This window comes from Saccoglossus kowalevskii, chromosome 8 (assembly GCF_978046115.1).
Source record: "Saccoglossus kowalevskii chromosome 8, keSacKowa6.1, whole genome shotgun sequence".
NCBI classification, from domain to species: Eukaryota; Metazoa; Hemichordata; class Enteropneusta; family Harrimaniidae; genus Saccoglossus; species Saccoglossus kowalevskii.
In genome coordinates this window covers 17,376,829-17,390,562 of record NC_140648.1, presented here as the reverse complement: position 1 = coordinate 17,390,562, position 13,734 = coordinate 17,376,829, and the positions used below count along the sequence as shown (strand labels likewise).

At 34.9% G+C, this 13,734-nt stretch overlaps 1 protein-coding gene across 1 annotated transcript; it reads left to right on the top strand.

Annotated features, from left to right (window-relative positions):
• The first annotated feature begins 4 nt into the window (after nucleotides 1–4).
• On the top strand, nucleotides 5–9,391 carry LOC100373709 (centrosomal protein 20-like). Its single transcript, XM_002733241.4, has 5 exons — nucleotides 5–81; nucleotides 4,333–4,530; nucleotides 6,906–6,990; nucleotides 7,955–8,094; nucleotides 9,234–9,391. Exons 1-5 carry the CDS (start codon nucleotides 54–56, stop codon nucleotides 9,299–9,301), a joined length of 519 nt encoding a protein of 172 aa, XP_002733287.1. The 5' UTR covers nucleotides 5–53; the 3' UTR covers nucleotides 9,302–9,391.
• The last annotated feature ends 4,343 nt before the right edge of the window (nucleotides 9,392–13,734 follow it).

Here is a 13,734-nt window from a genome sequence, read left to right as displayed (position 1 = left end):
CGCCAACGTCAGAAAACCAGAGTTTGCACAGAATTCAAAACACGGATTTTAGAATGGCGACGATTCAAGAGTTGAAGTCAGGTAAATATTTCACTGTTTTTATTATCTTTTAGCATGATCACATCGATATAAGCCTTCAGATGCCGCAAGCCACCCCTTTGTAATGTAGTGTTACCACTATCGCTGTGAAACGTCGCAACCGATCACCAATTTGGGTGACAATTTAAAGTGGCGTCTTTCTTGCCCGACTTTAAATAGACGTGTTAAAACACATCAGACGTTTACTAGATATTTGTGTACAATGGTGTAACGGAAAGATATTTAAAAAAAACTAATATCGTACTATATCGACCCTTCGCTCATAAACGCGTAGTGTATATGCTTTGCTCTAGTGCATTCAGGTGACAATTTACTATAGACCGAGTTGACAGTACCACAAATTTCATTTAGAGTGGGAAATTGTTTCACATTAACACTTACAGCTGTATATCTCCTTGGTACTAGTATTTCACCAGGGACTGTATTGCAGGCCTTTTCCGCACAGTGTCTTCGTTATGAAATAGGATTGTCTGGAAAGATTACAGGCAAACGTTCTATGGATCTGAAGGACTTGTATACAAAACAATAGTTGAAGGAATGTGATTGAAACATAGTAAAAATAAAAAATAAATCCCTATGATTAGAAGATCATTAGCTTAATTATTTATTAGACACAACTGTCTCTGGAGATATCAGGGTAACACTGACTGTGGTTCAAAGTCCCATGTCCAGTTGTATTTACTTGTGTGTTGATGGCTTGCACTGGGAGTGAGCGGTTGTATGCAAATAAACTGTCAATTTTTAGTCCCCGCTCAGACGAAGTCCGAAAACGGGGACTTATAATTCGGTCTCCGTCCGTGCGTCCGTCCGGAGTCATATCTCAGAATCCCTTGGACCGATTCCGTTCATTCTTTGCATGTGCCTAGTACTTTATGTGGGACATATGCACATGCAGTGGTTTAGCGAATCGATTCAAAATGGCCGACTGGCAGTCATCTTGCGTTTTGAAAATGTTGTATTTTGGACATGCTTTGTCAGTTTTCATTCAAACTTGGTACACAGATTATACATATTAGGATACATGTCCATGACGATTTATTTCACAATTGGATCAAAGATGGCCGACTGGCAGCCATCTTGTTTTTGAAAATGTCGTATTTTGGACATGCTTTGTCAGTTTTCATTCAAATTTGGTACATAGATCATACATGTTAGGATACATGCCCCCAACCGTCCGTGAGTTCCTGAGTCTGTCCGTCCATGTGTCCGTCGTCCGTGCGTCAGTCTGCCCAGGGTCATATTTCAGAATCCTGTGGACCAATTCCGTTCATTCTTTGCATGTGCCTAGTACCTTATGTGGGACATATGCACATGCAGTGATTCGAATCAAAATGGCCGACAGACAGCCATATTGGTTTTTTTAAATGTTGTATTTTGGACATGCTTTGTCAGTTGTCATTCAAACTTGGTACATAGATTATACCGTATTACCCCGGGCACGCACCCAGGGGCCTGAACATACAAAATCGGGAAAAATTGGGGGTGGGCGCTTACCCGAGGACCACTCCATCGTATGATAAGGTCAAACAAAGGAATGCTTTCGTACACTTTGTACACATACTTATTTCTTGATTTATGCGAGGTTTCAATAAACGTGAGCACTCGGTCAAGAACTGCTGGAACACTAAGACACAGGGTCGAATTTCAAGAATAAAACTTGTTTTATGTCAGCAAATGAAGTTGTATTACTCACTGAAATTGGCTACAAAGTATGGTAAGTATTGTAATCAATGCACGGTTATTTTTTTAGTAACCATGATCAGTGCAAGTCGAAACGGCCGGGAAAAACTACCGATGATTTATTACCGCTTGCGATGACCTCATTAGCATAATTTTGTTCATGCACGTATTGATACATCGCATTCTAATTACTGAAGAATAGCAGACAGGTTTATGAAACAAATAAACCTTTTATTACTGATGTGAAATGTTTACAAACTATTGTGAATACATAAACATATCCAAATGGCGATACATAAAAAACAGACTGAAAATAAACTCTGGTCGACCTCATTAACATGATTTATTCACGTACCCACACATAGTTACACAAGTTACGCCACGTGCATGGGAAGTTTGAAAATTTGTGTTTCCTATGATTTCCACAGTAAATGCATAACAATGTTAGGGTGAACATCTGACAGTTTCTATTCACCTTCACGTAGTCACCATGGTTAAAATTATGATGCAACAAGTTCCCATCGTCAACATGCCTCATTATGGTTATCGTAATAAACTTGAGTCGGCAAAATGTTTTTTCGTCAACGACAGAAAAATAATCCACATGACTGTAATGTCATAGCTCAGATGAAGGATGGAAAGAAAGTAGCAAGTTTACGACGTGATGTCTCAAAAGTGCTAGCTCCCGTTATGGATTTACAGTCAGCGAAGTGCTACGTTTTGAAACCAAAGCTAAGTGCTTCAAACCACTCACCAAGGTATGGATTATTGCAATATTGGATTCATCGTGAATGAAGAGAAAGCAGAACGTGTGCGCCACATGCTGCGTGGTTCATCTTACGTCGTTAAGCTCCAATGAGTTTTTACGTAAAAACACAAACATAATGGCCCTTTTCCGGGCCACCACACACTCCAAAAAGAGAACTACCGTAACAAACACACTATTTAAATAAATTAAACGCGTTCGTTTTTGACAAATAAAACTTTATTGTTGACCCTTTATTGTTGTTCTTGGCTAAAAATCACCCTGGGCGTTTAACCGAGGATGTCCCCAACATGTAACTTTTGTGAAAACAGGGGGATGGGTGCTTGCCCAGGGAGGGGCGCGCGCCTGGGATAATACGGTACATGTTAGGATACATGTCCATGACGATTTATTTCGCAATTGGATCAAAGATGGTCGACTTGCAGGCATCTTTTTTTAGCTCCGCTGTCGACTTTGTCGAGCGGAGCTTATCATATGAGTGATTGTCCGTCGGCGTCCGTCGTCGTCGTCCGTCGTCGTCGTCCGTGTCAATGTTTTACTTTTTCGACTTCTTCTTGAAAACTACAAGCCTGAATGCTTTGATACTTGGTGTATATGTACCTTGGGTAGACCTCTCTTAGGTTTGTTCATTTCATGTTGATATCTTCAATTCTCTAATTTTGGTGAATATTTTTGTCATTTTTGGTAAAAAGTGATATTTTCGACTTCTTGTTAAAAACCGCAAGTGCAATTGCTTTGATATTACATATATAGGTACTACATGTGGACCTCTCTCAGATTTGTTCATTTTTTAATGATATCTTTAATTCTCTAATTTTGGTGAATTTTTTTGTCATTTTTGGTAAAAAGTGATATTTTCGACTTCTTGTTAAAAACTGTAAGTCCGATTGCTTTGATATTATATATATAGGTACTACATGTGGACCTTTCTCAGATTTGTTCATTTCGTGATGATATCTTCAATTCTCTAATTTTGGTGAGTATTTTTGTCATTTTTGGTAAAAAGTGATATTTTCGACTTCTTGTTAAAAACTGTAAGTCCGATTGCTTTGATATTATATATATAGGTACTACATGTGGACCTTTCTCAGATTTGTTCATTTCGTGATGATATCTTCAATTCTCTAATTTTGGTGAGTATTTTTGTCATTTTTGGTAAAAAGTGATATTTTCGACTTCTTGTTAAAAACTGCAAGTCCGATACTATACATATTGTTCATTTTCTAATGATGTCTTCTGTTCTTTAATTGAAATGTGCATTGCTAACAGCGGAGCTATCTCAGCCGACAGGCTGCTTGTTTTTTTATGCGGTATCTTGGACGTGTTCTGTCAGTTTTCATTCAAATTTGGCACATACATGTACTTTATACATGTTAGGATGCATGTCCATGACAATTTGTTTCAAAATCTGGTCAAGGATGGTCGATTGACAGCCATCTGACTTTTTGGCCTTACTACTATATTTCCACAATTTATGTACCATTTTCATTCGTATTTGGCACATACATCATTTATATCAGTGTGTTTCATAATCAGATCAAAGATGGCCGAATAACGGCTGTTTTTATTTTTGGCCATATTACTACTACATGGAACACATGTTTTGATGTAAATAAACAATCTGTTGTATACGCCACTTGGAACTCAAGTTTCAAAGACATGCTCGTGACAACCCCTCCGCTTTAATATGACGAGCACAAGGAGAACTTTCAAAAATTGAACGGGAACTGTGTCATTTTCAATGACTTGTTAATATATATTTTCATGGACATCTTTTGTTCTTGTAGTATTAAAGGAAACTTTGGAGAATCGTGGCGTTCTTGGTCAAATTCAGGCCAGGGTACGAGCTGAAGTCTTCAATGCCTTGGATGACCAGACAGATCCCAGACCACCTCTGAGTAATGAGAATATGCTGATAAATGAACTAGTCAGGGAATATTTACAGTTTAATAAATACAAATATACGGAGTCAGTTCTTCTTGCAGGTTAGTGTTTATAACAATAAATTTCATGAAGGCATGAATGTTTTTTATGGAAATTTACAAAATATTTATAAAACATTTACTCTGTTAGACCCTCACACTCATTCAAAGCTGGAAAATATTCTTTCATTGGCTTAGCCTAGTCCCCTGCCCCAATTTTTTAACCACCCTCATTGAAATTGGGGAAGGGGACCAGACTATCATTGGCTATAAAGCCATTTGGGAATTTATATTACCGTTAAAATCCTATTATAAACCGCGGTTTATATTACAATGTATCAAATAAAAAATTGGGATCAACAGCTCAAGTTCGGGGTGCGGTTTCTATTACGGACATATTGCAATCACTAAATGGGCGTGGTCATTTTTTCCCCACATCACTTGCACAAAACAATACACCGAATAATCTTTTGAATATAAGCGTAACTCCAATTTAGATGTCAGGGAAGAGTGATAAACGTCACGTCACAAAATAACTGTTCACATGAAAAAAAAATATTCATATATTCAGTAATATGCATTTATTTTTTTAATTTTCTTCGTAATGGAAAGTATATTTTGACAGGAGTTTCAAATAAAATCAAGCGCTAAAAAAGTATGGTACCGTAGGTACGGTAACGCAATCCGGCCATGCTTCGGCTCACAAGTGAATAACTTACTTGTTTTCGAAGTGTTGAAATTGTTGATTATTACTCAGTAGTGATTATAATAATGCACGAAAAATAAATTCGTTGAATTGTTATCAAATGCAAGTAAAATTCAATTTAGTTTCACCGTAAGCGAATTAATTCGGTCACATGTAAACGATCGATGCGACATCCACCATGTAGTTTGAATGCACATGAGACGTTACTTGACCAGATAGGTCAAGTCGCTAATTAACCAATCAAAATGCTGCCCACGTGTTCAAATTACCTTGGTTCATTTAAATATGTTAATGACAGGTCACCGACTTCATGGTGAACGAAACCTGGAAGAGATTTACCGATAATGTAGTGCGATCTTTTGGCTTTGATTTCCATGGGAAAATGACATGACTTTTTTTTAAATCAAGAAATTAGTTGTTTTCGAAAGATAAACTGAGCATTGAAAAAGCATTTAACAGTTTTTCGATGATAACAGCTCATTGTCGAAAATTTGCGACGCGGACGTATTCATAAGGAGTATTGACAAAAGTTGTCGCAAGAACAACAGCAGTTTCACTGTGTGTTTGACATCCTAACGCTACTGAACAATAAAGAAACAAATGAATAGGATTAGGAACAATGTATCAGCTGGTTGAAACAAAGTCAGTCACTGTCTTGTTGAATTGGGGGTGCGGTTAGTAATAGGTACTTTTCATGTTTCCAATTTTTGTTGAGAACTCTTTAACACTGAAGCCGAAATCGGGGGTGCGGTTACTATTAGGTATGTGGTTTATAATAGGATTTTAACAGTACTCATGTGTCTTTGCAGATTTCATAAAATCATTGCCCGATTTGCTGACATGCATTTGTTAGAAACATGCTGTGATTGGTCAAATAATTTTCAACTGTCTTTTGGAATTTATAAAACATTTGTAAATATTTTACATAAAAACTGTCATGCCTTCATGAAAGTGATTTTTTTATTAAATGTTACCTGAGTACAGTCTGCTTTCCAAACTTGCGATATTAGATTTGGTAAATAATAGTATAAAAATAATAGTAATAAAAATTAAAATAGTATATATTCAATGTTTTACACTCATTTCTGATAACCCATGGATGTTAACTATAGATTTTAAGTAGTGAATATATATATAAATGTAGATACAATTTCAAACGAGTGGTTATGCTTGGCTGTTTAGAAACCGTCTTCTTTGCACAAAACTTGATTGCTGATTGAATGATGCTCTTATGTCAAATTAACAGTTGTTGATTGGTCGAATGGATTTCAACTGCAATTTTGAGTTTATAAATGTTCTTTAAACAATTATACATAAATTGTAAACCTCATTAATGGGTAACCCGAAGGAGAGTGGACAACTTTTAATCAAATTTATTTTTGTTTCAAACTGAATCTATATCTTCTGATCATCATTTTGATTTTTGTCTTCGTCACAATGATCAGTACTCAACAACAGAAATCTTCAAACGTAAAAAGGTACGATAGCTTCTACCTACATCAGATTTTAATCAGATTGTATATTTAGCAAAAGTATTATCAGGCCTGGCCTTTTGAAAATGGCTGGGAAGCTCTTCTAAGGCAAGTTATGGGAATAATTTTAAAAAAAAAATCTAGTGAAACATGCGTATCATAGATAGATAGTATAGGTGCTTGCTGTCATTGTTTTATTAGCATAATCAGTGCTTAATAAATTATAGTAATAGCAAAGTGTGTTGTTTCCATGGTTTCAGAATCAGGGCAGCCAACCACACCATTAGACAGGCAGTTCTTGACAAATGAACTCAACATAACAGCAGACCGAGATACAGCATCAGTGTAAGTAAACGTGCGTTACTTTATTGTTCTAACTTTTCAATTCATTTTTTTTTAAAAGAAACTCAACTATCACATTCTTTTTATATCAGAATTCTGGTCCAACATGTTACAAATAGCAATCAACATTTCATCTCAACAATGACATCTGTTGTAGTTGAGTGCTACAGTACGTCAAATGAGCACTATCGTAATGAATCCATTATGGAGAAGCACATTGCAAATTACCCACAATTCCAGAAATAAATTCTTTATTTTGATTTCATTTAGTGATCTGATTGCAGTCAATAATGTTTACTAGATTAAATATTTTTTAAGTAACGCTTGTTATGGAGGACCTAGTAAAAAACATTTGTTGGCAAATAACATAAACTACTGATTTAACATGATTATCTATAATGGGACAGTTATTTTTCATGAGTAATGCAGTGTAACCTGCAGCCACATTTTATAAGCCAAACGAGTGAAAATACAGCATCGATACAACGCATCACAACGTGTAGCAAAAACCAATGTGATATAATTCTTTTTCTGCTTGTAGTCTTCATTTTGTGAAAAGAAACAAAAAGCATTTTATCAGGGTTTGCGATAGTGTCTCGGCAAGACGAGTCCCAATTTTATGAAATAGAAACTCTATTCTGGATAACCCTATTAGAGATTTGACCCCAGTTTGTCTGAAAAACTGGGTCCCTCTTTAATAATTGGAGTCAGGGAAGCAAAATATGGGGTTAACGCAATCCCTGTTTTATGTGATTTGTGCAAGTGTGATTGTTTGCATTCAGTGAACATTGTATGCGATTCTATTCCTGTCATGTGCTACATTGATGATGCATCTGATGAAATATCTGACATACATTTCCAAATAAGCAAGACATTTTAACACATTTTAACACTCTCATGAAACTTTTTACCACACTTTTTATGGACAAATGTATTAAATAATTTGATATATCCTTTTTTGTTCTAGACCTCTGTTGTACGGAATTATTGCTCATTTTTTAAACCAAAATAAGAAAGATAAAGCTAGCGCTAGGAGCAGTACACATAGAAGACAGCCGTCACCGAGTAGATTTAGAACTTCACAGTTAGCTGCTGAAAGAGATCTAGGTGAGATAAATTAGTATTGAAGGCTTAACCTTTTGAATGTCATATTTTTTTCCCGCCAAAATATTTGTGAAATATTTTATTTAATTTTTATGTATTTTTCTATCATTTGTTTGATGATTTTAGATCAAAATGACATAATTTTGTATTGGTTACAGATCAAGATCAAAATTTTGGAAAAAAATTATTTTATTTTGTAAATTGTGACAAAAGTTGACTTTTGGGGTGATAAAGGGGTTGGGGTTTTAAAGTGGGTTCAGTGCAAATGTATTTAAAACACTAGATATGTCGTATGCTTTTGAATAGGTGATGCAAGATTTCATATATTGTGAGAAAGGTGCAATCAAATGATTTAATTTTGAACTTGAACTTTTTTATAGCTCATTGTCAAAATCTCGATCTTTCAGAGGATCGTGTGGCATTGAAATGCCTTTACTTATCAAAATTGACCATCGTCAAATGTTGTTATTATTATTACGTGTGGAAATATCCCCAATATACTTTATTTCTGTTTATCAAATCTAAGGCGATGTTTTCACGTTTGATTTCAAGCGTAACGTGGGATCTCGTAGTAAACGGAAAATTTATTGTCGAAAAACAATGTATTTTGGACACATTGTATGTGTATTTTGCATGGGACCCATATCAAACATGTTGACTGTGTCATTTAAAATAGACCTGCTCTATTATGACTAGGATAGCCCTCAGTGTGACCTGATTTTGTTCCTTTTTTCTAAGCAAAAAATAGTTCTACGATTTGTTAAAGGGCCATAGTTGTGCTGCACATGCTTCGCAATGGGTCGCATTACAAGAATTGCATAATTTATCACTGTGCATTGCGCTGTTATCCGAATTAAAACAGGCTGCAGAAATTGACATAACCCACACATTTCGTTGGCCACAAACACCATCACAATTGGCTGGTCTTGAATTTGGATTGCTGCTTCAGTGTTGCTCAAATCCTCCTATTTAGTGCCTCATGGCTTCCCTTCACTACATAGCTTGTCACTATTTTGTCCTTGAAAGCAATGCAGTATGGGTAAAACATGCATAGTGTAAAGTGATGCCCCAACATCCCTTGCTCTGCGTTGGATAGAATTTACCAATTGGAAAATGATTATGATTTTTAATTTCCGTTTCAGATTTTCCGTCCACTAGCCATGGCTTGGAAGCGGAACCACTGGAAGTTAGAGGAGCAGGTGGCAGATGAAACTAAATAGCATGGAATAGTGGTGGCTAATATGTTATTATTTATCACAAGTGCTTCCAATCTTAATATTTGTTTTTAAGTTAATTGCCATAATTTGTTACCACACAGTACTTAATACTAGATTTTATTTTATTTTTCAAGATGTTCAACACATAAAACAAGACAATAGTTTGCATGTGCATGGCAACAGACCATTTCTGTTCAGTGCAATATCCCATGTCAAGTTATGTATGAAATGGAATGTAAAAACAGGACAAAAAAAAGGAATTCAAGTTCAAAATCAAATCATTTGATTTTTGTGGCAGACGTTTGAACCACGTCATTCACACATTATATGAGATCTTGCAGTGCATGGAAAATCGCGCATTTGTTTTGGGTTTCAATGAAATTTTAACCATGTGGTTTTGGGACCTTTTTAATTGTCTAAAAATCATCAATCGTTTTTCAGGTATACATGTACCTATGTCGATTGTAGGTTACTGAATGCACAACATTTTGTTTTGCAGTTTGATGTGAGAATTTGCAACTGCAGAAAAATTTAACTGTATGTGTTGCGTTGCAGATATCCTGGTATTTTTTATGATTCATTTCAATATGGCCGTCAAGCAACTTTTTTTTTAGCTCCGCTGTCGACTTTGTCGAGCGGAGCTTATCATATGAGTGATTGTCCGTCTCCGTCGTCCGTCGTCCGTGTCAATGTTTTACTTTTTCGACTTCTTCTTGAAAACTACAAGCCTAAATGCTTTGATACTTGGTGTATATGTACCTTGGGTAGACCTCTCTTAGGTTTGTTCATTTCATGTTGATATCTTTAATTCTCTAATTTTGGTGAATATTTTTGTCATTTTTGGTAAAAACTATATTTTCGACTTCTTGTTAAAAACCGCAAGTGCAATTGCTTTGATATTACATCTATAGGTACTACATGTGGACCTCTCTCAGATTTGTTAATTTTGTAATGATACCTTTAATTCTTTAATTTTGGTGAATATTTTTGTCATTTTTGGTAAAAACTGATATTTTCGACTTCTTGTTAAAAACTGCAAGTGCAATTGCTTTGATACTACATATATAGGTACTACATGTGGACCTCTCTCAGATTTGTTCATTTCGTGATGATATCTTCAATTCTCTAATTTTGGTGAATATTTTTGTCATTTTTGGTAAAAACTGATATTTTCGACTTCTTGTTAAAAACCGCAAGTGCAATTGCTTTGATATTACATATATAGGTACTACATGTGGACCTCTCTCAGATTTGTTCATTTTGTAATGATATCTTTAATTCTCTAATTTTGGTGAATATTTTTGTCATTTTTGGTAAAAACTGATATTTTCGACTTCTTGTTAAAAACTGCAAGTGCAATTGCTTTGATATTACATATATAGGTACTACATGTGGACCTCTCTCAGATTTGTTCATTTTGTAATGATATCTTTAATTCTCTAATTTTGGTGAATATTTTTGTCATTTTTGGTAAAAACTGATATTTTCGACTTCTTGTTAAAAACCGCAAGTGCAATTGCTTTGATATTACATATATAGGTACTACATGTGGACCTCTCTCAGATTTGTTCATTTTGTAATGATATCTTTAATTCTCTAATTTTGGTGAATATTTTTGTCATTTTTGGTAAAAACTGATATTTTCGACTTCTTGTTAAAAACTGCAAGTGCAATTGCTTTGATATTACATATATAGGTACTACATGTGGACCTCTCTCAGATTTGTTCATTTTGTAATGATATCTTTAATTCTCTAATTTTGGTGAATATTTTTGTCATTTTTGGTAAAAACTGATATTTTCGACTTCTTGTTAAAAACCGCAAGTGCAAATGCTTTGATATTACATATATAGGTACTACATGTGGACCTCTCTCAGATTTGTTCATTTTGTAATGATATCTTTAATTCTCTAATTTTGGTGAATATTTTTGTCATTTTTTGGTGAAAAGTGATATTTTCGACTTCTTGTTAAAAACCGCAAGTCCAATTGCTTTGATACTACATATATAGGTACTACATGTGGACCTCTCTCAGATTTGTTTATTTCGTGATGATATCTTCAATTCTCTAATTTTGGTGAATATTTTTGTCATTTTTGGTAAAAAGTGGTATTTTTGACTTCTTTAAAAAAAACGGCAAGTCCGATTGCTTTGATATTACATATATAGGTACTACATGTGGACCTCTCTCAGATTTGTTCATTTTGTGATGATATCTTCAATTCTCTAATTTTGGTGAATATTTTTGTCATTTTTGGTAAAAAGTGATATTTTCGACTTCTTGTTGAAAACTGTAAGTCCGATTGCTTTGATATTACATATATAGGTACTACATGTGGACCTCTCTCAGATTTGTTCGTTTTGTGATGATATCTTCAATTCTCTAATTAATTTATTTTGGTGAATATTTTTGTAATTTTTGGTAAAAAGTGATATTTTCGACTTCTTGTTAAAAACTGTAAGTCCGATTGCTTTGATACTATTCATATTGTTCATTTTCTAATGATGTCTTCACTTCTTTAATTGAAATGTGCATTGCTAACAGCGGAGCTATCTCAGCCGATAGGCTGCTTGTTTTACTACCTTATAGCCATACTATTATGGTACACAGACTCATTTAATTATGTATTATAAATGTTCTTAATTGATTTCTGATCTGATCATAAATAATAAAAAATTAACTGTCATTATCCATTTCTGAAATTTGAACAGATACCAATAATACATGTATTGCTTTTTCTTATGATTCAATAACACTGTACTTTAATTTAACACATGTGAAAGGCAGTGGTTAATAGCAATTAATGATTTTGCATCAAGTTATTGTTATTGTGTGAAATCTCTGTGACTTTACAGTATATAACTTCAAATGACAAATATTAGCCTTGCACAGAAATCCTGTATATAAAAAAATTTATACATTGTTAAATTCCAGGAAGTTTTGTTATCAATAAATTAAAATCAAAACTCTTTGACAGATTAAATGAGCTTTGACAGAAGTATCTTAACCAATTCGAATAAAAAAATAAAAAATCATTTCACTTTTGCATCAGTGTTTTGATTTGAGTCCAAATTAAATAACTGTTGGTTGTTGTAACTGTAAGAAAATTTATGGAGTCAACACCTTCCTCATGGACGTTTCCTGTTATCGGTACTTAAATGGAACATTGACAGAAGGGTTATCTACCCATGTTTTGAATGAAACTAGCCTCCCAGTGTTTGTGATAAAACCATCATACATAATATTCTGTCAATCAAAATAATTGTGGAAAAATCCTTGGGAGTCCAGACTAAGGACAATGCACCTTTTGTGCAACATAAATGTGCGTTCTGTTAGCTGAGCATGTATATCAAGCATGTGTGCTTAAAGGAGCACTTCCAGTTAAGCCTAATCGCACAACAAATTTACTTTCTGGATTAAAATTACAATGTATAACAAAAGATAAATAGTGTAAAAGCTGAGATTTTGGCGAATAAAAATAAAAAACACGAACCGGGGAAAGGGATGCGCTACTAATCTTGAATAATTAACTACTGTCAATCAAAGTCACGTTATGTTGTACCGCTGAAACAGGATGCGTCATAAGCTATGCAAGTGATTAACAACACTCATTAGCATAGCCACACCTCCAATTCACACTTACCAGGGGCAAGTGAATTGGGCCTTTAAGTTTGTATGGGTAGGCAGGGAGTGTACACTGACAACTTCATGATCAGATTAGTTAGTCCAACTGGCAACTTGCAACTCACTGTGGTATAATATACTAGTTTTTAGTGTGTTCCACTGGTTGCCATGTTACTGAACACGATGGCAGAAAGGGGGGTTGATTTTACAACCCGTCATCTGTGATCATCAGTTATTTGCAAGTTGAATATATACAAGTAAACCCCTCACCCCAACTCAAGAAATATTTTACATGGGTACAAATGGATATGTTCATATTTTTTTAATGTATGAAAGTAATGTATTAATGTACCTTAGGAAAAGTTTCAAGGTGATGTTCGAGGTCAAAATGCACGCTGCCAATTTTGAAGCAGGTATAAGTAAAACTGTATTTCAGCTGACTGGAAGTGATTCCATGTCAACCCCCCCCCCCTTTGCGTACATAGTAGGGAACCCAAAACTCTACTGTTATGGCGTGAATACCAAATATTCAGTGATTCTGTACATGAAAACACTGTCAACTTGCTTCCAAGTCACTGAAAACTGAAACTATCCCCATTCTGCAAATTATATACCTATTCATTGGTAAAGCAGGAAAATGTAATTCCCTTCTGTGTAACCCTAATTTCCTATCTTGCATTTCAATTCCAAAGGATAGTAAGGTACGTTGTGGGAACATGCATACTTGCTCATTAAAGTTGTGGCACAGTTGCCGGGGTTCAACCTCTGTGTACCAAACTTGAGTCAAGCATCTGACCTTTA

Coding starts and splice junctions, on each gene's coding strand:
- LOC100373709 (XM_002733241.4), top strand. CDS start 54: ATGGCGACGATTCAAGAGTTGAAGTCAG. Junction 6,991..7,954: donor GACCGAGATACAGCATCAGT/GTAAGTAAACGT, acceptor TTTTTGTTCTAG/ACCTCTGTTGTACGGAATTA. Junction 8,095..9,233: donor AGCTGCTGAAAGAGATCTAG/GTGAGATAAATT, acceptor TTTCCGTTTCAG/ATTTTCCGTCCACTAGCCAT.